The sequence below is a fragment of the Uloborus diversus genome, chromosome 7 (genome assembly GCF_026930045.1).
Source record: "Uloborus diversus isolate 005 chromosome 7, Udiv.v.3.1, whole genome shotgun sequence".
NCBI classification, from domain to species: domain Eukaryota; kingdom Metazoa; phylum Arthropoda; class Arachnida; order Araneae; family Uloboridae; genus Uloborus; species Uloborus diversus.
In genome coordinates this window covers 140,197,922-140,225,544 of record NC_072737.1, presented here as the reverse complement: position 1 = coordinate 140,225,544, position 27,623 = coordinate 140,197,922, and the positions used below count along the sequence as shown (strand labels likewise).

At 34.2% G+C, this 27,623-nt stretch overlaps 1 protein-coding gene across 4 annotated transcripts; it reads right to left on the bottom strand.

Annotated features, from left to right (window-relative positions):
• Nucleotides 1–5,465: 5,465 nt before the first annotated feature.
• Nucleotides 5,466–26,820, bottom strand: LOC129226110 (zinc finger protein 532-like). Of its 4 annotated transcripts, none has more exons than XM_054860707.1 (3): nt 26,798–26,820; nt 11,955–13,943; nt 5,466–6,269 (listed from the first exon to the last, which is right to left on the bottom strand). In XM_054860707.1, the coding sequence occupies exons 2-3, from the start codon at nt 13,822–13,824 to the stop codon at nt 5,782–5,784; spliced, it is 2,358 nt and encodes a 785-aa protein (XP_054716682.1). In that variant the 5' UTR covers nt 13,825–13,943; nt 26,798–26,820; the 3' UTR covers nt 5,466–5,781. The 4 variants fall into 4 exon arrangements, 3 of the variants coding, with proteins under 3 accessions (XP_054716682.1, XP_054716681.1, XP_054716683.1); XM_054860706.1 differs by lacking the exon at nt 26,798–26,820 and adding an exon at nt 26,659–26,792; XM_054860708.1 differs by lacking the exons at nt 11,955–13,943; nt 26,798–26,820 and adding an exon at nt 10,964–11,088.
• Nucleotides 26,821–27,623: the final 803 nt, after the last annotated feature.

The window sequence follows — 27,623 nt, the reverse complement described above, 5'->3', positions numbered from 1 at the left end:
AATATTCTACCTTGGTTTCTTCTTATGCAGAGAATACAAAATATTAGTTTCCCTTTGCTTTTGCTGTGCTATTTTGTCTCTCGGAACAAAAGAGGTAACTTTCTCCTTGAATGAAAATAGAGGCTTAGTTCCGTTTACAAAAAATATAGGCTACATATAGGCTGATTAAACCGTATTACCCCACATTATCCGGCATGCCGGAAAAGAGCAAGGTTGACCAGCATGCCAGATAATTGGAAGTTTATTTTGCAACAAAACAAAAGTAAATTTTCCCATTCAGTTCCAATCAGAAAGCAAACCACTGTAAAGAAAAAATTAATAAATCCTGAAAGTAACTTTCTAAAACAAAAATGTGTATTGCATATGATATGTGCTTGTTTTTCATAGTAGATCATTATTAATGGATTTAATTATATGCCAATAAAGTTTCAATTCAAAAGCAATCAATGTTACTGCAATTTTTTCATAATTTTTTTAAATAAATTATTTTAGGTTCCTTTTAGAGAGGTAAGTTTAATTTTTGTTTATTGAATAAATATGGTTAATTCTTTAGCACTGGTTTAGGGACAGTAACTTACTGCTTAAATGTTTGCTTACTTAGTTTTAATTTTTATAAAATTATTCGTTAATAAACAATATTTTTCTTGTTAAAATAACAAATGACATTGTTAGTAAATCATTTTACAAAATTAAATTATTTATTATAAGATATGAATAGAACTCATATTCATTTTTAAGCTGAACATATATTTTTTATAGTACTATTTTTTTTTCCTTACTTCCATTTTTCCGGCATGCCAGAGAGGACCAAGCAAGTGTTATTGAAAATCTGGTGATATCCGAATTTTGCGGCATGCCGGATAATGCGCTGTAATACAGTATCAGCCGATGTCATGCAAATCATTAAAAACTGCTGAAGATATTGTCCTTTACTCCAGCTGAAAAACTTTCAGTTCATTTGTAAGCTCATACAATCTTTCAAAAAGTTTCTCCTTTTCTAAATTACTGTGGGAAATAATAAATTCATGCAACTCGTGACGGAACCCCTCTCATCCTTCGGCGGAACCCAAGGGTTCCGCGGAACACACTTTGGGAATCCCTGCATTAAACCATAGAAAATTATTAAACTCAAAACTAAAAAATTTATTTAAGGGGGCAAAAAAATAAATAAAAAAAAAATAATAATAATAATAATCCGTACTCTTCCTACAAAATCAAGGAGGATCAGGTCCCTCTTTCTGAGAAATTTTCCTAATTGAGGTCAAAAATCGCAATTAAAGGGGGTTGGACCCAAATCTTCTTCAAAACTGAAGTTGATTTTAGCGTTTGTTGATGTAGGAGGTCAGGGCTTCTCTGCAATATTTTCCAATATTAAAGTTTCTTAGATAACAATTTAGTAGGGGACGTTAATGGAATGAAGAAGCTTCATGTGCTTGATACGAAAGAATTTCGATGTTTCAACTCTGAGAAGCACAATTGTAGGGTCTCTTTGATAGTGTTAGGGGAGGAAGGAGTTCTCAAGGATCCCATTTATAGTATTTTTTTTTCTAAAATCAATTTTAAGCTATCTTATTGGCTATGTTAAGGTTAATGGGGAAGCTTCGGGCCTCTCTTTGAATGTGTATTAACGACAAAGGAGACAGGAGGCCTCAAAAACGCAATTGTAGGATATCTTTGTGGATCTTAGGGTGTAGAGTGATATAATGTCCCCAAAAACATTGTGAAGTCAGATACATAATCCTGGTGTTTTTCAAAAGTCTTGTCCTGGAAAGACGTTTTGAGAATATTGTTTGGTAACGTTAGGAGAAATGGTGAAGGAGGCTCTCTCCTGAAATTGAAATGCGTTGTTGGCATTTTGGGAATTTTGAGAAGGAAGGTTCCGGACGCTCCTGTGGAAATTTCTAAAAACCAAATTTTAAGCTATCTCTGATAAAGTTTGAGAGAGGGATAGGAGTTTGGAGGCAGGCTCATTCGCCGGAAATTTTTTGAAATTGAAGTTTTAAGAACGCAATAATAGGCTTCCTTTGGAGATGTTAGCAGTGGCGGATCCAGCCGATTGTTTTGGGAGGGGCCATTCGAAATCTTTGAACAAACTTCCCAAGGCTGAATTTAGCTTCATGCCACCACTAGGCAAATTTGAAATCTGCCGCCCTCCCCCGCCCCTAAAAGAAGCAAAATATCCTTGACTCAAAAAACCTAAAAAAGTATTCCCCAGATTCAAACTGTCAAACTTATGAAAAAATGATGGCATTTCACATTTTGAGGCGCCCCAATGAAATCATCAGTGTTCTCAGAAAAAAAATTTTATTCGGCAAATTTTGCTGACGATTCGGCAAATACAATGATTGAAAATCATTCGACTTTCATAAGATGTGTGAAAGTAATCATTATTAAATTACAAGAAAAAATTGTCTCTGGGAAATGAAAGAATGCTAGTATTTTACTTTCAAGAATAACAATTTAATTCAAAAAATATGTTTTATAATAGCAAATTTTCCGCCCTAGGCAGCTGCCTACTCTGCCTATTGGGAAATTGGGCCCTGATAACTGCCAGAAATTTTATTAAAATGAAGTTTTAAAAACTCAATTTTCGGGGTATCAAGACATTAGGTGAGGGGGTGGATTTAGGAATCTCCCTCAAAAATGTTTCAAGATTTAAATTTCCAAGTAATTTTTGAAAATTAGGAAACTAAAAACGCATTTTGTCTTTTTGATGATGTACGGAGAAAGGTCAGGTTTCGGGCGCTGGCCCCAAAATACTTTTTGAAAATAAAGCTTAGAAACCAAAATATTCTGTCATTATACATTGAGAAGTTAGAAGAGGAGGGGTGCTCTTCAGCTGTCCAGCCTAAAAATGCAGCTTTAGGTAATGTTTGCTTACATTAAAGGAAGTGTGAAGGTGCTTAGAATCCTTCCTTCCTGGAAATATTTTGCCTTCGAGGCTCTAAAAATTCGATTTTTAACTACATTTATACGTATTTTAGAAAGGGATGCAAGATTCGTGAGCTCCTCCAAAAAACCTCCTTCCTCATCACGATATAAACTAGGGAGGGAGGGGCTCCTATAAAGACTCGTTTGTAATATAAGTCCCAAAAAAATTCATTTAAGTTGCTTTTAAGCAAGTTAAGCGATAAGGACTGGATAAGCTAGTTTCCGTTGACATTTTTTCCAAATAAAAGACTTAAAATGCAATTTTTTGCTACATATCAAATCATTTGGGAAAGGGTGTGGGAAAAGGGGGTTCTCCTCCTAGTTTCGAAATTAAAGCTATAAAAAATAAAATTTAAGCTCTCTTTAGTCTTGTGAACAATAGGTATACTCTGAGAACCGCAGCATTTAGAGATTGTCCAAGTGTCTGTAGTTGGAATCAAAAAATGATGTAAAAGATTGAGAAAAATTTTGGAAATAAAGGTTTTGTTTTGAGGACAGGGATATAATTTATCTCGAAATTAAGACCTATACTTCCTTTTCAGTAAAATACATGTGTTAAATTTTGTTATCTTGTCATAATATTTTTTCTTTTTTTTTCCCCTTAAAAAAATTCCTACAATCACAAGGCTTTGGGAGGGGCCATGGCCCCCTTCTAGATCCGCCCCTGGATGTTAGTGAGATGAGGGTTTTGGATATCTTTCTAGGAAAAAAGTTTTAACTGCAAAATTTTTGTCTACCTTTGAACAGCTTAGGTGAGTTAAGTGTTTTAAGGATCTTCTTCAGGAAATGTTGGCAATTGAAGTTCTAAAACACATTTTAGGCTATCTTTGATCATGTTTTACGAGATAGGGTTTAGTGTTCAAGTACTCTCATCAGAAATTTTTTGATGTTAAAGCTTTAAAGGCACAATTTAAGCTATATGGTGAGATGTTCGAAGAGGGTGTGGATGCTATCTCTCTGTAATTTTTAAAAAATTGACGATTTAAAAGTGTGCAATTAGACTATGTTTGGAGGAAAGTATGTATGAAAAGGAAGATTTGGGAGCTCCACCTGGAATTTTTTGCCATCTGATAGGAATTTTAAAGCATATTCGTTGATAACAGGGAGAGAAGTAGAAGACTCGAGAGCTCTCCCGTTTTTAAAAAATTTTATATCTTATCTTTGATTGAAAAAAGGAAGATTGAAAGTTCTCAGCGGGAAATCGTTTGAAAATGACCTCTGCTCCCCAAAAACTGACATTTTAGGTCATGTTGATCAAGTTAAGGAGACGAACCAGTTAAATGCCTCTCTGAAGTCCAAACACAGCAAATTTTACGAATCTTTGGAGACATTAAGAAAGGGTGTGGGGATCGGGAGCTCTTCCCCAGAGTTTGGATATCTATGGTAACCTCCTCATTAAACCTTAGTCCCTTGAGTAATCACTGCCGCCCCTTCAATCTGTAACTTAAGGTAAAGGGAGAGAAAAATAAGGAATTATGCTCTCCTATGTTCATAAGAACAACACATATTTTGTGTGTCGTAATACTCTTCTCGTAATCATACGAAACCTTAATGTTTGAAGTTTTTTTTTTTGCCTCTTTTTATAGATTTATAGTATGATTACCTTGTTTGGATTTTTTTTTTTTTTTTCACATCAAAGGTGTTAAGGGGGGAACCAGTTTAGGAGGCAGAACTTTTAGTGTTTTCGTGATTATTTTCAACAGGGAAGGAATAATCAGAATAGATTCAAACTTGAAGGATATTTTATTCATATTTTGAAGTACACTTTGAAATTTTTTCAAGTCATTTCTGCCAGAAATAAAAGAGTTAGAAGCTGATGTCCATTGTTAGTTGCCATCAGAGCATGTTACTGGTGTGCATTCCTCAAGTCACACTTTTGATCTATAATCATTACAATTTTTTCCTATCGTTAATAACATTATTTGCTCCGAATATGAACCTAATTCTGGTTTAAAAAAAAACATTTCTTGCTTTTGAGGTGAATGATCACAAAATTCCCGTTTTTCTACCATTTTTGTTCACCTTTTTCGCATTAAAAAATATTTTTAATTATACTATCATCCCAGAATTAGGTTCATATAGAGTGTAATTGAATAAAGAATATTCACACACAATTTCAGAATGATTGGCCTATAACATTTTGCGCTAGAATGCACACCAGTTGAAAATAAGTCTTTTTGAGAAAAACATGAATGAAAAATACTGCTGTGAACATTTTCCAATCTTGACAGATTTTTAAGTGCTTATAGCATTGGAATTAAATGTAATCATATTCTTGAATAGTTCTACTAACATTTTATGACATTAAAAAAAAATTGGATTTTTTGACCTGTCTAAACTGGTTTCCTCCCTTAAATTGTCCCCCTCCCTCCCTAGCTACTCCACTGGCTGGGATCAGTACATCATTTTGGTAGAGCTAATAGAATTCATATGAGGTCATACTAAATGAATCTATATATTTAAAGTTTCAAGTATAAATTATTTCAGTTTTCAGAACTAAATTTCAACTCTATCAGTGTCTTAGGTATATAGTAAATTATGTTTTCATCATGTCTTATGGACACAATAACAAATATTGCTTTTACGATTTTTATTGTTTTGGCACAAAAGTAAATATTTTCACTTCTAAGAAATTTTTTATTTATACTCTTTACAAAATTTTTAATCAAAAATTTTTTGATTGTTTTTTCTTGAACTGACCAACTTTTATCAGTCTGAAAATTTTTATGGAGCCACTGTATTGACACTTTCTTTTAGAAACCAAATCCACAAAAAATCCACTGATATTTTAAAACTGTCAAACAATGCAGGAAAACATCACATGAAACACAATGAGCTCCAAGAAAGATGTTAAAGAGAAAATGCAGTTTTAGTTTGAATAAATGCCATACCATGACTTCTCATGTGTATCTTCAGGGATGACTCGCTGGGAAACGTAGTGTAACAAACACTACATTCTAATGCATTTCGTGAAGTAACTTCTGTCGGATTTTGCAAATCTGGAGCAAAATTCGTTCCCTCTTCAGCGATGTACTTTTTAGGATCAGTTATTTTATGAACAATTTTTAAGTGCATAGCCAAAGAAGGTTCCACAACAAAACAACATCCACATTCTTGACACTGAAATGTGCTTTTGTTGCTTTTATGAGTTTGAATATGCTTTTTAAATTCCTCTCTATTAGCAGAACTATAGTCACACTTGGCACACATACTTCCTTCAACACGAGGTTTTTTTCTTGGAGGTTCATTTGTATTGTTATTTTCTGTTAAGGTTTTATCAGGGGAGACGTTTACACCATGTTCCTTCTTTAAGTGAGCTCGAAGAGGACCGTCACTAGCTATAAAAAATTTAAATATAAATCATACAAAGATACTTATACATAAAATTAAAAGACAAGTGACATACATACTATTAAAAAATCTGATTTTAAACAAAATAAATGAATAAAGCTACAAATTATTAATTCTAATAGGAGCTAATGCAGCCCAATGCCTAACAGCACATTACAGCATACAAACTGAATACATGTTCACCTTTGTTTGGGCTAGTAAAGTCTGGAATAGTCATATAACAGAGTGGAAGACAAACCTCATGAAGAAGCTGAGTAGAAGTCAAACTATGCTTGTGGAACTCTCACTGGTGTGCGGAAATAATTTTTATCGGTGTGGAGAAATGCTAGCTTTTTTATGAGGTTCAGCCACCTTATGACCTTCAGCTCTGTCATGGCTATTCCAGTAAAGCACAAAATTAGCAACCACCACTGGCCACAAGGCGGCAAAATGAAAAAAAGAAAAAAGCAATTTAAAAGGCATCAGTCATTTGCTTCAAAAATTAAATTCATGATGTTAAACTGTTCAAAAGGTGTTAAGTAATTGCAAAATTAATTCTACCAAAATCAGGAAGCAACCTTTATGAAATAATTTATTAAAAACATACTATATGCTTCAAATAAATTATTTCATAAATATTTGTTGAAAACCTATGTAATATATTTTTGATAGATTAATTATTAAGTATTTAGAATTTTAACTTCAACAAATTAAAAAATTTTGTTTAGCACTTTTATGATTAAATATTAAAAGCAGGGCTGCGGAGTCGGAAGGAAAATGACCGACTCCGACTCCTGGATTTTGGAAACGCCCGACTCCGACTCTAGATTTTTTTAAATCTTTTTTTTTCTAATTGTATTTTTCCAACTCCCTCTCTCCCTTCAGGGGAAACCTCTAAACAGAGATTGAAATATTAATTCCTTTTTATGAAAATTTCGCATTTTGTTTTTTATTGTAAACGCAAGACGCATACAACATTAGAAATTCAATTTAAAAATCAAATTTTCCAATAGTTACGAGTTAAATAGAGAGATGACTTAAAAATCCCTTTTAAAAAATTTGAAAAGGATTATCTGTAACTTGCCCCCCTTTAATGTTTAACAAATAGATATTGATCAAATTGTGTGCTTTCAATTTCTAAAAGCTGTAACTTGAGAGAAAAAAAGTTTTTTTTTCTAAATCCAAGTTCTTGAGAGGCGGTGGTTTGTCCCGAATGACACCCATCTGGTAAATGACATCCAAAGTTAATTTCAGAGTTTATAAGAAATATAACTACTTTAATTCTGAAAATTTTCACAAATATATTTTTAATTATATTTCATCAATAAAATTTCAACGAAAATAGGGCACATATACGTCAGGAGCTAATTTTACACAAAATGCGGCGGCATACAAATTTGTACGAATTGCTTTTACTATACCTATATTTTTTCTTCGCTAAATTTTTAATTTAAATTTTATTGGCTGCTTTAGAACTAACCTTAATATGAAGATTTTATGATTAACTGCAGTTATTGTGTGTTGTAATCAAGAAATCATTTACACTTATTTTGTTCCATACTTTTTAATGAGAACCAAGCTTATAGAAAGTCTTAATAAAGAAAAAAAACATTAGATTATTTCATCGAATCTTTTGGATTCCTGCTTTCGCGCCAGAACTTTTTTGAACGATCTTCTTTGCCGATCACCCTTAAACGTTTCAACCTTAGCTACGGCTTCGACTTACTAATTTGTTACGTTTCTTTTACTATTTTATAACTGGGATCAAACAAAACACTATATTTCTATTTTTATTTGAAAGTGATTACTTGAAAATGTTAGGCACCAAACCGTTTGCTGACAGTTGCTATTAGTTAAGTTAAAACACAAGCAAACTAGGGGACGGCTGCAGAAAGTTCGGTAAGCACTCAAGCTAGCTGATTGCCATAATGGCAGTTATTTTCCCATTAATATTTTTTTATACATGTAATCGAAACAATTGGTAGTCAGTTTTTAAAAAATGCAAGGAGTCAATGAAAAGGAAAGAAAAAAAAGAAGCCCGGAGTCGGCATGTTTTCTAATGACTCCGACTCCTTTACCCCAAAATCAGTTCGACTCCGACTCCATAGCTCTGATTAAAAGTTTAAATAATTGTTAGTACATTATGCACTTTGGCAAAAGTAAAACATGACTACTATGTCAAAAAAAGAAAGAAAAAACTAATGAAGTTGTTACTACTGGCCGCAATAAGAATTTTCCTGGTTTTGGACTGCATATTACAGACTGACGAACTCAAGCAAGGCCAAATCTGCTGTCTCTGGAAGCAGTTATGTGTTGCTCAGTATTTGCTTACAATTAACAAATTTAATATTGTAATATCTAATAAGTTTAATTTTAGTTTTAAAAATTAAATCCTGAAAAAAAGCTAAAAATCAAGCCATTTTAAAGATATTTTGTAATTATTAAAATTACAAAAGTATTCTTCGAATGTTTACACTTGGTATTTTCCGTTTGACCAACTGTTAAGTAAACAAAAGGCTACTAAAGTTACAGTGCCTCCTAATTAAAAGTTTGAGTTTTAGGTGTCAAATGAGCAAATAGTTAAAAAAAGTTGCATGATATACTGCTGTGCAAAGTGTGGGGGGGGGGGGGGCATAGAAATAGTTGGGGGTTTGCTCCCCCCTGAAAAGTTACTGTTTTTACATCAAAGTGGGTTTTTTTTTTGTTGTATCTGGGAAAAAATTTGCACTGAGCATACATGCTCTGCACCCTCCCGAAAAAATCCAAATGAAGTAATGCTAAACAAATGCTGGCTAAGTACTGAAATAGCATCAGTACTTCTTAACAAAATTCAATTACTGGCACCAAGGAGTTGTTTATAACACATTTTACCAAAATACAAAGTTCTATGGTCATTTATGGTGGGAGAATATTTTTAAAAAAAATCTGAAAAAGTGGCATTTGATTCAAGTACACATGGAAACGTAAGACTGTAAAGAGCAAATTTTCAGTTAGAGCTTAGCTGCAGTGAACTCTGGTCCGCCATTGTTCCCTTTAAACGAAATGCTCCTTCAACATTAAATTGATAGTTGATTAGGTAAGGAACTTTATGTGGTTTTTTTTAGAGCCATGTGTAGAATGACAAATGAGGCAGTGAGTTTCAAAGGGATATAAGTGGACATTTTAAAATTTTGAGTAAAGCACGTTTAAAGATAACATCCTAGGTAGACTTTCATTGAATTTTTGTTCTAAATCATACTGTATAGCAGTACCTACCAGTGCTACTAGTACTATCTCTTGCCCCAAGACAGAGGAGAGTTTCACCCACCATTTGTACTGGTTATCTCCAAATTTTTAATTTTGCCATTTACTTCCCTTTGCTTCTCACTGCCTCAAATGGTTTTTGAATAACTTATCATTCCATACTCCTTTGTGTTAACTTTACATAAAAAATCAGGTTTCCAAATTTCAATGAGGCAGCTTTTGTTAAAGAAAAAATTGTCAACTTATTTCAGATTGCCTAGCAATAGCTAGACAGTCTCCACGAACCCATAAATGAGTCACTCTTCTGCAATGTGGAATTAGGCAATCCTGAATTTTTAATTTTTGAACTTTTCAGGAAGGATGCAATTTGGCATTTTTTAGAAAGACAAAATATGTATCTTGGTAAAACTACAATAGTTCATGAATAGTAATAAATGTTCTACTCTTTTTGAATAGCAAAGCTCTACCGTTTGGCTGGCGAGCAGTAGGATAGTGCTGACCGTTTGAATTTCATCGGACTGCAATAGAAGTGTTAAGCTGAAACTGGATTGAATAGTTTTATGTTACAGAGAGTAGGAGAAAGTGGCCCCTTCATCTTTTTAGGTTTTAGGTTCCATGCTTAATTCTGCACCTCAAAGCAGAGCATTTTTTAACATAGTTAGGGACTATGCAATACCTATGTCGAATAGTGAAAAAATGTGTCGCCTAAAAGATGCAAAATCAACCCACGGAGCGAGATTGGAAAATCCAAGATTGGTTCACTCATTTTTGTAAACGGATTTCAAAACTTCGTAAAACCTTAGGAAGTCCCTCGTCTACTTCTTTTAGAACAGCTGACTCGTCCTTGCCGAAAGACTTCTTCTTGTTCCCTTGTGGAAAGGCCTTTCCCGTACACCGGGCCACCTCACACTCCACGACAGATTAAGCAATCGATTAGCACCCCACCTCATTAGTGCTTCCCTTGATGATAGCCGATAAGCTTTTCGCAGCTATTTGTGTACAGGAACGCTACTTGGGACAGCAAAAGTTGTTTGCTTATCATGAAAATTGCTAGCAGCGTGTAAACAAACATTTATTGTGACTTTCCAAAAGATTGATGGGTCATCAAGGATGAGTAGCCATTATAAATCTTCCTCGAAATCGTCCCACTCTCATTTGAAGGAATGTTTTTGAGGAAAGGCCATATCAAGGCCCTGGGCCATATAGCAAAAAAAAGTGACACTCGGGATGTTTTTCTGCGTTTAACCAGGGAAGGGGCTGTCCACAGTGGGGCAGTACAGTCCCTTTGTTGTAGACAGTGCCACATTTTTAGAAGGTACAGGGGCTCGTACAGGAGAGCGAGTCTCTGAAGTTGCACAATGCAGTTCCATTATTGGTGTCGGTAGCAAACTTTTTCTTCCTCAAATTAGGAAAAAACCTTTTAAAAAATCAAAATACAGAAGAAAAAAACTCAACGTACTCCAAAAATAATAGGTAAGTTGCATTGCATTTTTTTTCAAAGGTCACAAATCAGAAAAACTTCCTGGGATGGGCTCTCAAATCTCTTCTCTCTCTTACATCATCAGAAAGATCATCTAAAACTGCATTCAGAGCTACAATTTCAAAAATAGACAAGTGAGCACCACCAAACCTCTTCTCCCTAACATTGCTAAAGATTATCTAAAATGCGTTCTTAGGACTACAAATTCAAAAATTTTCTGGGGGAGAAACCCCGGACCTCCTTTACTGCGGAGTTAATATTATACTTACAGTTAGGTTCATATCAGCTTCCTATTAAATCAGAAGTCCTATAAAGTCAGCTCAGAACAAAACAGTACTCAGAGAAATAGCCATTTTCAGGTGACGATATATGCACATTGCACACGTTAGTTGAAAAAAGAGGAAAATTATTGGGAATGTTACAGCCTTTATGATAAACTTGTGTCGCCTAGTAAAAATTCTTTAAAAAATGCTCTGCCTCAAAGTCAGTTTAAAGTAAGTCACATTATCCCTACTTCACAGAAGAGCGTAAGAAATATTTGTCTGGTACATACAAAGGCTGGAACTAGCGCTTTTATAACACTGGTAAATAATTGTAAAGTAATATCTTTTAAAGAATTATGTTGTTTTAGCACAATGCAGGAGTAAGGTTCTCTACATATATCGCACAAATGCGCTAATAACTTGAAAATCACAATTTTTAAACTTACGTTAGTCGGCTTTGAGGTACAGAATTTATACTGCTATGACTGATTAGATAAGCACTGAAATAAGGTACATATTTTGTAAAGTCATAGAGTTGTGTAAAGTTCAGTTAATTATTTCATTTATAGAACAACGAACTATAGAAGACACCCTCTATTTTTTCTTTTTTTAAGGAACGATTAGAGTCTGCTATTTATTTAATGTATTCTAAGAGGTCAACTATTTTGTCTTAAATTATTTCAAAATAAAAAAAAAAAATACTATACCAAAGACAAGTCTACAGAAGTGGCAGGGAACAAGTTCTTTGTTTAAGGCATTGGGTGTGGCAGAATTACTTGCTTGGGATGTTGACATTCCATGCTCTTCACGCATATGATTTAATGCACGTAGAGGATCAGGTAATATTTCCTGACATACCGGACAACATGTGCAAAACCTCATTCTTTCAATATGCGATATCAGGTGTGCATCAAGGCCTTTCTTATCAGAAAATGTTTTATTGCTACAAAACAAGCACAAAATGCTTCCTTGCTCTATATGCTGCTTTCCATGTAAGAGCATATCTTTTCTTGTGCGATTGACTTTAAAGCATAACAAGCACTGCTGATTTATGTTTTGATGAGCCTTGGACATATGGACGCTATAGCCTTGGAAGTTGTGAAACACCAGCCTACACAACAAGCATTCAATTTTCCCTTTATGTTGATTTGCTGGTTTGTTTACTTTATATATGCTGTGTATTGTTGACTCATTTTGTTGTGTCAGTTTGTAGAGCTTTGGATGGTGTACTTTTATATGATCATATAAATCAGTCTTGCATTTCAATGCTTTGCCGCACTGCATGCAGTTAAATATATATTCACGAATTTGCTCCTTCAAGTGCTCAGGCAGATGATTTATCATTTCTTTACTTACTGTATGTACTATGTTACACAATGAACATTTATATATCTTTGCATACAGAACTTTTCGATTTTTGTGATCCAGAAGAATATGAGATTTGGTGGCAGTAGCATTCATGAAAGCTTTTGGGCAGTATTCACACTTATAGAATTTTTCAGTATGTGATTCCATATGCTCTAAAAGACTAGTATTGTTTGCAACTACTATTTTGCACTTAGGACATTTGTAACCTATATTGCGGGCTTTATGAAAACATTTAAAATCCACATGATGTTTGAAGTTGGACCAATGAGGATCTGGACTATCTCCACATTCTGGACAAACATACGGACTGATCTGTAAATGGATTCGTTGATGAGCTTTTAAGCTGCATTTTGATGGACAAACCATCGGACACTTGTCACACAGTGAATTTGTTGATGGAATTTTTTCACCATTTGTCATATGCTCTTGTCGCTCTTTAAAACTTTCGAATTCCTTATTACAATCTAGACACCTGAATCTAGATACGTTTGTACTTTGCTTTTCTTTTAGGAGGCTAATTTCAGTGTCACTTTCCCTAAGCGAAAATTCCAAAAGTTCTGATGGAGCGGTAGCATCGGGATCATCAAGACTATTTAATTCATCATCTAAATTATTCAACACTTCATTATGAATACCATCCATAAATACACGAGGAAGAGGATTCACAGTAGCCCGGCTAATGTTAGCTTTTTCCTTTTTATCAGTATGTGATCTGATATGCGATTGCAAAATACAATGATTGTAAAAAATAAGTATGCAATTGCAACTCTCACATGGAAACTTTATCAATACTGATCTCCTCGATAGATGAAAATTCAAACTTGATCTTGATATAAATGTATCCCCACAATCCATGCAGCAATGAAATTCTAAAAACGAAGAGCTACTATTTAAGAACTCTGGAGGAGAAGACGGACTATAAGGAGGTAAAGCATTAGTACTCAATTGTTGCAAATTTTCTCCTTTAACATTAAAACTAGCATGATTTTCTTTTACGCTCTGCATTTTTGTAAAATTAGGGCTTTTGTTGGGTGCAATCACCATTTCAATCTGAACACCAGCTGACTGGGCATTGGCATTTTCAGAGTCAGTTTCAATTCTGGTTACATTTGGTTGTACTATTTGAGAACTGGTAACAGCATTTTTGGAATGTTCAGTGATAGAACCTGCATTCACCACTGAAGTGTTTGGAACTACCTGTAGTTTCATACTACTATCATTTCTATAATTGACAAAAATATTTCAGAATACTTTTATATCACTATAGTAGAAATGACAATCTCTTTTTTGATGTTGTCACTCCATGTATCTTTCGCAGCTGGTCAAACCTGTAACCAAATAAAAGGTGTATATTACATAATGAAAAAAATGTAATTAATAAATAAAGGAATTACAGAGTTGCCATTGATCTTGGAGCGGGTGGGGGGAGGGATTCTCTGTTTCCCCTGTATGAATATGAGAGATTACAAATGAGCGAAGACTGATATTTGTATAAGAACATTAATATCCTGACACACAGTTCTCACTCTTAAGTGAAAATCGAAATAAAGTACTTTAAGTATCCCATTTGTTCTCAAACTATAGTGTTTTCTTTGGGTCTTTGTTAAATTATGAGATTTTCGTATTTTATGTATTATTTGGATTTAAATCTGGTTCCTATAGATCCCACTAACAAATAGGCAAATGCAAAAAATAAATTTTTTTAAAAATAAAATGGATTGAAGAAATGATTACAGCAAAAAGGCATGTTTTAAGAGCGAAAATTTTGAGAAGCATTTTGCGATTTTACAGTGGCGTAATATTTTGCATAAAAACCATTTAAAAAAGAAAAACATTTACCTAAGAATTGTGTTACCGTAAACAAGGGCTACTTTGGCCAACATTTGGAACTTTTCTCAATAATTTTGAAACTATTCATAATTTTAAACTGTGGAAACTTTTTATTCTCATCTAGTAGGGGTGCCCCCCTAAGGGCAAGGGCACACCCCCTCAATATCATCGTAGAGGTCAGCGTTGTTTCTTCCCCCCCCCAGTAAATTCCCCTTCCACAAGAGAAAAAGTCAAACCGCTGACAGAGTCAGAAAAGAGAGAAAGCAAAACGTTAAAATGTAGTACATCTACGCAAACAGAAGATGCTAGTGCGGAAAGGGATTTTGGAATTGCGTCGTCTTCGCACGGATGCCTTCCATTAATCAGTGTTTCGTTTAGACATTATTCATGCGCATTTTTAATTGACTCAGGTTCTTCTTTAAGCTTAATGTCAACATCATTGTTTAATGAAATTAAAAATGAGGTACATTATAAGTATGTGTCCAGAAATGTTAAAATACGAACTATAAACTCAAGTATATCAATGTAAGAGTGAAGGCTTTCACGGCCGGTGTCAATATTATGAAAGGATTCCGGGCTGTTGTGCCGTGGTCTGAGTGTAAATTCTCCAAACGTTTCGGCTGCATCTGCGGCAGCCATCCTCAGTGGTTCCGAGTTCGTAACTTCCAGGGAAGAGACTTCTTGGCAACTGATGCAAGTGTCGAAGTGCTGTCAACATTTGTAGGGCATGGGTCCTCTTGGTTCTGGACTGGGATTGGCTGGTGAACGTCTGTCTTCATCGCTTCAAAAACAAGGATGGACCTTCAGCTGAATCCCCAGCAGCCAATCCCCGAGCAGGAAAAGGAGAGCCTAAGTTCCAATCAGGAAGCGATGAAGACAGACGTTCACCAGCCAATCCCAGTCCAGAACCAAGAGGACCCATGCCCTATAAATGTTGACAGCACTTCGACACTTGCATCAGTTGCCAAGAAGTCTCTTCCCTGGAAGTTACGAACTCGGAACCACTGAGGATGGCTGCCGCAGATGCAGCCAAAACGTTTGGAGAATTTACACTCAGACCACGGCACAACAGCCCGGAATCCTTTCATAATATCAAGTATGTCATTTTCAGCTTGCGTTAATATTTCCTTTTAATTTTTTCCTCCTAGTATCAAAAACAAGCATGTCATTTCTCACGAATCTATTTTTGAACCTAAATATAATAAGAAATCTAGGCAAGAACGAACATATATGAATTTTCACATTTATATTGAGAATACTTCAAGTAAACCTATACATGTAAACAAACACACAAAGATGCAGTGGCGGCTCGTGCTTTATTTTAGCGGGTGGGCTCCGCTGTATGAAGTTTTCTCAATAATATTTATACAGATACAATGGAGAGGACTGGAGTTAGTGATGCTGAACAATATAAGATAGTCCTTATTGCAGTTGCTTCATTTTGAACTTCTCTTCTACTTCAAAGTTGAAATTGTTTTAGAAAAATATCCACTTGGGCATTTTTTAAAAATTCAAGGTAAACAACCTAAATTTAAAGAGAAGACACCCACCCCTTTCGAAATCGAGAAAAAGCGCACCTAGTGTGAATGACCTAAAGGGGATAACATTTTAAATAATTAAACTAGAGCATTGAAACTCTCTTCATAAAGTTTGAAAAGCGATGTACCGGATCAAATTGAAATAATTTAGGTTTGTTCCGCCTTAGAGTACTACACAATAGAAAACACATATCGATAAGACCTATTATACGATTAATACTTATATTACTTTAGCCAAATATCAGAACAAAAGAGAAAATTGAATAGATCTCGCCCAATTAAAGTTTTTTTTTGTAAAAGTTTTGGACCAATTCAGAACTTTTCACACTCAAAACTAACTATTCGAAAACAAACTCTTCATTCAGAAATTCCGATCATATTAGTTCCAAACAGAAAAATAAATAAATAAAAATATGCATGCGATGCATATAATCAGGAGGAACGCATAAAATGGAAAATGAAAGTTCCAGATATTTACAGCCGTTTAAGATTAAAGACAAATACAAAAGAAGGACGGTGGAAAACGATAAGAGCACTTTCTTTCATTCAGTGGGCTAGCCGGTTTTTGCTCTTTTTAGCCTTTTTTGAGCTGTTGTTTCGTACAAATGAGGTGTGTCAAATCCTTCCCCACCTGCTATTGCTCATCTACTGTTATTGGGTAAAGCTATTTTTCGGAGGGCTAGGGAGCTGGAGCTCATGCAGAAGGAATCGGGGTGGCGCGGACTTGCCGTTTTGGTGTCTGGTTGAATCGTCGTGATTGGTTAGGAGCAGAGGTGTGGCAAGTCAGGCGAGGGACAAACCAGTTGAAGCCCCAAGAATCATTCTCAGAGCTTGTAAGTGCAAACGCTAACAGATGAAAATCTTTTCACATTTTAGAAGCGATATGCAGAGTGTTAGAAATTTAAAATGTGTCTCATGTCCCAAATTGGATGTTTGTTGTTTTTTTTAAAAATTTTTTAGCGAAATACTAAACGTTATTTTGACATGATCTATTTATTTGTGTACAATATTTGTGTACAATGACATGATCTATTTATTTGTGTACAATGGACCTGGCCCACCCGGCCCATAGTGACGAGCTGCCCCTGCGAAGATGGGAGAAATTTATCAAGTCGATGAAATAAAAGAAACTGTGGAAAAAAATTTAAGCGAAGAGGAGATGAATTTTATTTCTGCGTCAGAAAATATTACAAAATTGAGAAGATCAGAATTTTCTCTGTCGAATTTTAAGATAGATCATCTCTCAAAGAGTCAAAAAGACCAGTTGAGTAATATTTTAACTTCAAAATTTGCCGCTTTCTCTTCGTCGATGAAATCTATTGGACATTGTGACAGAGTAATACCCAAGCTGAATTTTATACAAACATTTCCAGTAAAAGTTTTGCCTTTCCCGATTCCACATGCTCTGAGAAATAAAGCAAAAAAGACAACTTGAAGAACTACAGGAGGCAAACATTATCAAACGTACAATTTCAGACTTTTAGTACCACTCTTATTAGTACGTAAGAAGAGTCAAGATGGAAAAGCTAAATTCAGACTTACTCTCAATCTTTGGCTAATAAACTCAATGATTACACACACACCTTATCCGATTCCAAAAATCCACACAATTATTTCAAACATCACTGAGTTTAAATACTTGACAACCTTAGATTTATCACAAGCATATCATCAAATTGATTTGCCAAAAGAATATCAAAATGTTTTATCTTTCACGACCCCTTTCGGAACTTTCTGCTACCGTATGGTTTACGTTGGATCTGATGGATTTAATTTTAGAAGAATCTAAGTTACAAGACACGTACGCCTATATGGACGACATAATTTTATGTGCCCATACATTTCAAGAATTTACGCAAAAGATCACAACATTGTTGGATACTTTTATTAAATTTAATGTCACTCTTTCGCCTAGCAAGTGTGAATTTTTCAAAGAGGAAATCAATTATTTAGGTTTTTGCATTAATCAAAACAAAATCTTTCCTGTCCAATCAAATATCATAAAAATTAAATCGTTTTCATCTCCTAACACAAAGAGACAGTTAAAGATATTTATAGGCGTCTGTGGATATTACAGACATATGATCCCATATTTTGCAACTCTAATACAACCATTAATTGATTTAACGACCAAGAAAGCGAATTTTGAATGGCTTCCAGAGCACGAAAATTACAAGTTAAAATTACAAGAGAAGGTTACAAGAATTCTTTTTTAAACAACCTATCATCCAGCAACTGGATTGGTCAAAGACTTTTGTTCTAAACACAGACGCATCAAAAGTAGCTACTTCGGCAGCATTGATGCAAAGTCATGATAATTACTTACTACCTATTGTGTTCTCCTCAAAGAATCTCTCCAAATCCGAAAAGAGATACCCTGCACTACAGCTGGAACTCGGCATTAGTGAAGGGTGTAGAAGCTTTTAAATATTAACTCTATAATACTAAGTTCATCATCCTTTCAGATGCCAAGGCATTAGATAAATATGGAAAAACGTCAAACCCAGCAGATATAACCACTAGATGGTTAATGAAGTTGAGTGAATATCATTATACGTTTAAACATCTACCTGGAGTGAAAAATTTGTTTTTGGACTTTTTGTCCAGATTGCCAATAAAAGCGAACAATACAGATATTACAAAAGATCCTCAAATTATAAAGGCTAATTCGGCTGTTCACATTTTGAATGATTCAAACGACTTACTACCTGATTTTTCATGTGAGTACCAAGATGAAAATATAAACACAATTCATGCTTCTGATGAAAACACTCAAGAAAAGAGCAAAGAGACATACCAAATTCATCCCGGACAAAAAGAAGAATTTACTGAAAGTGATTTTCAGCATGTTCTAAACATCATCGGGTCAGATAATCAGAATGATCCATTGTTAGAAGTGACAAAAGAGACTATTTTAAAAGAACAACTAAAAGACGCAGAACTATCAAAAATATACAATATTATTAATAGGGTTGAGAGAGAAAATCACAAATATTTCATGATTGATCCTGTTTCAAAATTACTCATGTATGTAAAGAAACCAGAAGAACCAGAAAATATATTGCTCAAAATTGCAATTCCACAGTCTCTAAAATTTAAAGTACTGAGAATAGCCCACATTTCTCACCTTGGGGTTAGAAAAACTTACCAAAAATTAACAGAAAAATATTATTGGAAAAATTGCTACATTCAGTGCGTGAATTTTGTTGCTTCATGCGAAATCTGCGTTTTGCGTAAAAACCCGTGTAATACCTCAAGCGCCTTTACAATCAGCGAACCTGCCAAAGAGAAATTCTGTTCTTTGCAATGGATCTTGTAGGACCTTTTTCAAACAATTGCCATATTTTAACAATTATAGATATCTTTTCAAGACATCTTGAATTGTATAAATTACTGTCAACCACAGCAATAAATGTGGTTAACAAGCTTTTTCAGTACATTTGCACGCATGGAAGGCCAGAATCTATTTTGACAGATCTTGGACCACAATTTTCTAGTGAAGTTTACGACAAGTTTAAGCAAATATTTGGCGTATATTTATCCCATATTTCTACCGGGCATCCATCGAGTAATGGAATTTGTGAGAGGGTCAACCAAAGTTTAAAAGGTTCAATAACTGCTCTGGAAAAGGAAGGTTTTGCCTTTGATCATGCAACGCACCTTCATAAAATTATATACAATTCCTCCATTCACAGCACAACTGGCTTTTCCCCAAATGTCGTTCATTTCGGACGTGCTTTATCTTCACCTTTTGATACATTTAACAGTGACTATCTACTACCTATAGATATCGACTTTAATTTACATAAAATTTTTAAGCAAACTCAAGAAGTGTATGCACAAGTATATGACAACTGTTTTCAGAAGAAGCAAATGCAAAATAAAAGACAACACCGTAAAGCGAAATTACGAGTATTAAAAAAGGGAGACATTGTTTACATAAAATCGAAACAGACAATCAAGCCAAGATATTCTGGTCCTTACCAAATTATTGCACAGAAGTCACTAGTTACTTATCAGATTCAATATGCTGAAAACCCGGCAGCAAAAGTGTTCCTGATACATATAGACCGTTTACTATTGGTACCCACACGTCAATCTGATCTTCTTCATCCCAAAACCCAGCAACCCAATGACAACCTAGCAGTGGTAATAATTCTTCTGAAGTTCTAATTTCAGGGTACAATCTAAGGAGAAGGAACTAGACGCATGAAAAAAAGATTAAAACGTATTCTGAGTGGCCATACGAATATGTTTGCCTAGTCGGACTGCTGGCAGTCTAGTGAGGTTTTGAGTCATTATCTCTATCTTCCTTGGGATAGGTAATATAGGAATTTACTACTTTGCTAAATTAATCGTAAACAGGACATTTAGGATGTTTTCAGACTGTCATGAACATTTAGTTTTTGTTCTTCTGTTATTTATTAACTCTTTGCAAAATTTTTCTCATTGGGAATTGTTATATTTTTCTTACATATGTTTATTAAATTCAGGGGTTTTCGTGTAAATGGTTCACAACACTATTGAATTTTTAAGAATATGATACATGTGCGAATCGGTATTGTCACATGCATAAGAACTAATAAGGTAGTATGAATTCGGTTTCATTTTTGCAATGTCAATCTCCTATTGAAATAGAATCAATATATTTTTTTGTTTGAAATGTTCTCCTCCAATGCATGCATATTTACTACCTTTTTAGCATTTTTCTCTCTTACTTTCCTCATGAATTTTGTTGCTTTTTATACCAAATATGTGAGTTCACAGGTATTAAATGCTATGTGTCCATGTATAATTTGTCTCCAGGTGTATGGCAACTATTTTATGGAATATATTCCGTATACATGTATAATTCGATGTATTTACAGTTATATATAACAAATACGGTATAAAAAAAAAAATTGAAGGTACAACAAGGTATTAAATTAATTGTGATAAAGGTGAACATATGAAAAATTTTGTTTATGCAGTATTGTGTTTTTATGTGGATTTACGGTGGAACTTTTAGTTGTAATGAAAAAACACACAGCTAGATAAAAATGTGATGAGATTGGTTAAGAATATTGAATATGTTAAGGTACGTTTGGAACAAAACGTATTTCAATCGCATTATTATGTATGAAATGGATAGACACAATTAGTATTTGATCAGATTGCTGAGTTTGATTTGATTTGCCAATTTTTGAATAAGTGAAAGCTTTCAAATACAATAGGTGAAGTGCATGTATGTAAATATACAAATACAAAAGTGGCGACCAACAACAGGCTCTGGGCCCAGCTAGACTGGTCCTAGTCAATTCACAATCCCCAGTGAAGATCAATGGCCCTCTTAAAACTATCTACTCCCTTACTCATTACTACCTCTTCCGGTAAACTGTTCCAAGGTTCCACTATCCTGCTAAAATAATAATTTTTCCTAACATCCATGTTAGCCTGAGATTTAAATAGCTTAAAACAATGACCCCTTGTCCTGTTTTCAGTGCTAAACTTCAGCCCCGTAACATCTTTCATTTTAATAAATTTAAACTGAATCATGTCCCCTCTGTCTCTTCTTTGCTCAAGACTGTACATTTTTAGTCTTCTAAGCCTGGAATCATAGTCTAAGTGAGAAAGTCCATTTATTAACCTTGTAGTTCGCCTTTGAACCCTTTCCAACACATTAATGTCTTTCTTAAGATAAGGAGACCAAAACTGAACAGCATACTCCAAATGAGGACTTACCAAACTTCTATATAAGGGCAGAAGAACGTCTTTCGATTTTTTTGAAATAGATCTATTGATAAACCCAAGCATCTTATTGGCCTTGTTACTAGCAATGCTGCACTGTTGGCTAAACTTTAAATCCTGACTTATTAAGACCCCCAGATCAGTAACTTTGTCTGCCTGACTAATGGCTGAACCTTGCAAATAGTAACTTGTACACTTATTTCCATGCCCTAAATGTAGCACTTGACATTTCCCAACATTAACAGCCATACCCCATTTATCAGCCCACTCCATAATATGATCTAGATCCTCTTGCAGCTGTTTTGTTTGTTCTTCATTTTCTACAGAGCCCATAACTTTGACATCATCAGCAAAACAATTCATGTTCCCAGAAATATTTTTGTGAATATAGTTCATAAAAACAATGAACAAAACAGGCCCTAACACTGATCCTTGAGAAACAACCGCTTAAAACCTCACTCCAATTAGAATAATTTCCCCTTACAACTACCCTTTGTTTCCTTCCAGTCAGCCAGTTTTTTACCCAAATGAAAGTTTTCCCTCCTATTCCTATATCAGCTAATTTGCTAAGTAGAGCAACATGCGGTACCTTATCGAAAGCTTTTGGAAAATCAATGTAAACAACATCTACAGGCTTCTTATTGTCCAAAGCCATGGTAACTTTGTCAGAGAAATGTAATAAATTAGTTGCACAAGATTTACCTTTCCTGTAACCGTACTGAAAACTAGTCAATAGATTATTAGTCTCTAGAAAATTTACTATCTTAATTTTAATCAATGTTTCAAAAATTTTGCAAACCACCGATGTTAGACTCACAGGTCTATAATTTCCCGCACTCCTTTTAGACCCTTTCCCCTTTCTTGAAGAGCGGTGTAATGTTAGCCAGCTTCCAGTCCTCTGCCACTGTCCCCGAGTTATAAGAAGCATTGAAAATATTTACGATTACATCTGCTAATTCCTCCGCACATTCAAATAAAATTTTTGGATAAATATTATCAGGTCCCGGAGCCTTAGTCTCTTTAATTTTTTTCAAATGAAGTAAAACGTCATCCCTGAAAAATACAAAGTCCTCAAGCTGTACTATAGCTTGTGTCTTGTTGGAGTCAACTGTTGAGATACAGTTATCGTTAAAAACACTCGAAAAAAAGTTATTAAGAACATTAGCAATATCACTATCGTCCTGAATTAAAATTCCGTGCTCATCAACCAATGGTCCAATATGACTATTTCGAACTTTCCCCGAATTAGTGTATGCAAAAAACCTCTTGGGATTCCTGTTTATGTTATCTGCCACTCTTTGCTCCAACTCTCTTTTCTGAATCTGTACCAAATACTTAAATTTATGCCTTGCCTTACAATATTGGAGCCTATCTGCACTGTGACCAGTTTCTCTAAACCTATGAAAAGCAGCTTGCTTGTAATTTAGAGCGTCTTTAGTTTCCCTGGAGAACCACATTGGCCAAATTTTAGTGTTGACACCCTTTCTCCTAAAAGGAACATGATCCCCTTGCTACCTGATAAAGTGATAAAAAGAAATTGGGTTTCAATGCTTGTGAGATACTATCCCCTATTAGTTTGATGAGTTCGGTCTGGACAACAGAACTTGTTTTAGGGGCATTCCACGGTATTTTTGACATTTATGTAGAGTCCGTAACGTGACCTTTTTTGCCATAACTTTTTAATTTACAGTTTGATTAGCATATTATTTTATTTTTATCTTTTCCTACCAACACACCAGCTCAAATTAAAATAATTTGCAAATCAAACGGTAAATTAAAAAGTTATGGCAAAAATAGGTCACGTTACGGACTCTACATAATGTCAAAAATACCGTGGGATGCCCCTTTAATAATTCATACCCACCAGATGAAAAGATGTGCTCTTGCAAAACTATGTGCTTGATACCAAATCAATGATTGAAAAATTCCATCATTGTGTTTTGAATCCTCCAACAAAATATGGCCGCAGTCGTCAGTATTTTTTTTTCTAATGACAAGGCAGCTTTTTGCTACTTCAAAATTTTAAAATCATTTAAAAGCTAATGCGGCAACGGTAAATTGATATATTGATTGTTAAATATTTATATGTTAAGATGTGTCCACGAAAGGGAGCGGCTGCACACAGAACCCTTGGTTTTAAGTTGTATTGTAAATCCCGGAATGCAGGCACCCACACACTTAAAATTTTTAGGGGGAGGGATAGTGATATTTTTCTTATTTTAACAGGATTTTCACTCATAGGGGGTTTTATGGTGTTAGAGAGGGGTCAGAACCATCATTTTGACATTTTCCGGGTGTGGAGTCAAAGAGTGTATACTCAATTAGTGACGTAAAATACCCGAGTATTAATTTTTAGGAGTAATTACCCAAATTGGGTATTTACCAGGGTATTTATTTAAAAAATTTATCTTCAACTAAAATACTTTTCTGTTTGTATTCCACTATATAAAACCAACCATATACAAAACAAATTTTTGCCCAAAAATTGTATTTTGATCACATATTTAAAGAATTATTGTGTGAAACAACTTAGCAATCTAATATGATATTCACATTAAATGTGTTGGACATGCCTAGTCAATGTTGATAGCCAAATTTCAGATATAAAAAGCCATTCTACATAAAGTAAAAAGCTTAAAACTGGTTACAAAAAAAAAGTAAACATCAAATTTTTAAGGTCCTAGTCTTTTATAACCCAGTAATATGTCCCTGCATGACATCAAAATGTAAAGAAATGTCGCTCAATTTATTATTACTATTTATTTACTTGTATCTTTTGCAGAAATTTCCTCCAAACTTAGTTCAAGTGTTCAGGCGTATTCTGCAGATAATGTAGTCCTTAGTTTGCTTAGTTCATTTTGATATTTCGACTTTCTCTTTTTATTGTATTTCAAGCATATGTATTGAGTGTAAGAAAAAATAGAGACGTTACAGCTGTTTTAATGTTTTAATTTAAAGAACAAAACAATTTTAATACTAAAAATAAATGCAGTACAACATAATTCTTAGCATAAAAATACTTGATCATTCCTTTTTCAGTAAAATATGTTCGAAGATGTTTTACGGTTTACGTTTTATAAAAAAGAAAATCATCACCTTTTGATACCACTTATTTTTTTTTTGCAAAATGCGCAATTACTAGGGGGTTTACCCTGCCCTCGGACAAATACCCCAAAAAATATTTACTTTCCCACCCTACATCACTAATTGCGTGTATTAAAAATAGTTTGAATAAATTTTCATCAGGAAGTACTGAGGAGCAAACGCAAAAGAGCAAGGGAACAGAAAACAATATTTTGATTTTTTTTTGCTTATTAATGTGTAAACTGTATCTATATTTGCCATGTTATCGCTTAAAAAGCAATAAAATAAATAACATCATATAGTCTCAATAACTTCTCAGTTTATTCTTCCAAACATCCCTCATGCTTTTTTTTTTCCATATGACTAACCTAGATTGTGATTTTGAAATCCTGAAGTTCATTATTCAATTGCTTATACTTCTCCAATTATTACATAAAAAAGAAAGATTCTTTGGTTCACGAAATGTTTCTTTCGTAATTTCATCAAGTCTTTCTATGAAAAATATTATAAACTGTGTAATACATATGTATGTATATCAGTTTTACCAATTATTTCATATTTAGATTTTTTAAAAAAAATCCCATTCACTTTTTGCATTTTTTTGTAAAATACCCATTTTTTGGGTATTTACCCAGGCCTTAGGTAAATACCCAAAAAATATTTACCTACCTACTGGGTATTTACCCAATCCACATCACTACACACATAGCCCCTGTTGATCTCTTAAATTCCAGACCTCGAGGCGGGGGAGGGGGACTGCACTCTTGGAGATTGTCAACCCTGTCAAAGAGTCGAAGGGACATTTCCCTTGGCGTATAATTCAAGCTATTTTTTGGTTTATTCTTCTCAACAATATATTAAAATTTGAGAGAAGATGGGTAAGGGCGACAGTTTAAAGTTTTGCCCCGGCTCAGAAAAATAAAAAATCACTGGGAATAACGAATTTTTCAAAAAACAATAAAAACACCTACATTCATTTGAATATATCAGCTTCTCAAAGCTGGGTGGGGGTAAGGGACTATTGCCCCTTTCAGATCCCAGAAATTACGAGCTTGCTGGGACGGAAAGTAAAAGGAGTTATGAACCAACTCAGTGGCACAATTATGGTTGTGCCACTCTATGTGTGAATATGTACCCCACAATCAGAAACACTAGATCCTATGCAAGCCAAGAAAAAATGTTACGGGTTCGATTCCCACCCTTTCCTATGGTATAATTCCCTTTCCCTGTAAATTTCTGTACTGCCTAACTGTACAATTTGTCACATTCAACAGGAGTTATAAACAGTTCCTACGAAACCATGTATACAGGTACACAATGTTTAAAATATACGACTTCAATTAAGTTAAAACCTAAACGAACGTGACCTATCGTCTTTTAGGACCATGCTCAGATTTTGGAGTTGGTGCGGCCATTTGTAGAGACCAAAGTCCTACTATACTAAATACTTTTTGTTTTTAACTGTTAAAAACACCTTGCAACCGTCTTCCCCAATATATAAAAATTTGAAATTTATTTTCATTCTTCAAATTTTGTTTCAAGATTATGAAAGGAGAATCCAATCTGATAATTAAAATTCTAGTAAAAAAAGTTATTAACTAGAGTTAGCACCAATTGCATCGAAAAAAGTATTCAAAACTTTAAAAAAAGGAAAAACTTTCGGTTTGAAACGATAAAAAATCAAAATCAAAAGTAAAAACCTTCAAGTCATTTCATTCACATTTTCACTAGTATGGATTGAAAATAAAGAAATTTTTCTTGGAATAGAAGAAAGAGAGAAAGTGAAAGAAATAAATATGCACAAAATTGCTAAATTGGAATCACTAAATATTTATACTACAAATATCTATTCGTCAAAACTTACCACCACTAAAACCATTGATATAAACAACAACCTCAAAGTAATAAATTTCAAAATTTTACAAACAAATTATTAATTTCTATATCAATACATTAAAATTTACAGTGAACACAATGCCCGAAAATGGCGCAAGAAATATTACTTTTGCAGAGTTGAGAAGTTTATAACCCCACATAACTTTTATGCTGATACGTTATGAAAGTCCTTTTTGTTTAATAGATGAAAAAATTCATTAAAGAAAGACTAATAAATTAACTGTAGCAAATGGACGCCAAAAGTCCATTTTGTGTTCGGTATTGCATTTTGAGAAATGGCAACATGACAAAATAAACATTACTGTAACGCATGCGCAAAGAATGAGTCAAAACATAGGGCAAATCTTAAAATTCTTCACCCAATGCGCTAGCGGGAAAATACCAGAGCACGGATTATGTCATTTATCACAAGATTTGGCAAGATTTGATTTTTAGAAATTATTTTTTCATGAACACACTTTCATTTGACGAGCCACTTCTTTTCTTCACAGGCCTAGGAGTAAACTCATTTTCCCCTTTCTGGGAGGTCTGTACCGAGGAGGAAGTAATGGCTAATATTTAGCGGAATGATTTGAGTTGAGATAGGGGAGAATCTGCTTATGCCGTGGGTACCCATGGGCAAGGCATTAGTCTCGGAATCAGAAAATTATGATTTTGTTGATTGAATTATTTGAAAAATAATTTCAGTGTAAATTCAAACGTTGTCGTAAAACATGCATTTTTTCGCTTAACGATTGCGCCACATATTTTTATTTCGAAGCTTATAGTTCCTAAAAGGCAGCTTTCATTTGTTTTGCAAAGGATGAAATTGATTGGAAATAAGAATGTTGTTTTCGTCAGCAACATTCAATTAAAGATCTCATTTGCAAATGCTTATTCGTATTTAACAGATTACAAACAAGAAACACACTGCGAAAGATTACTAGCAACATT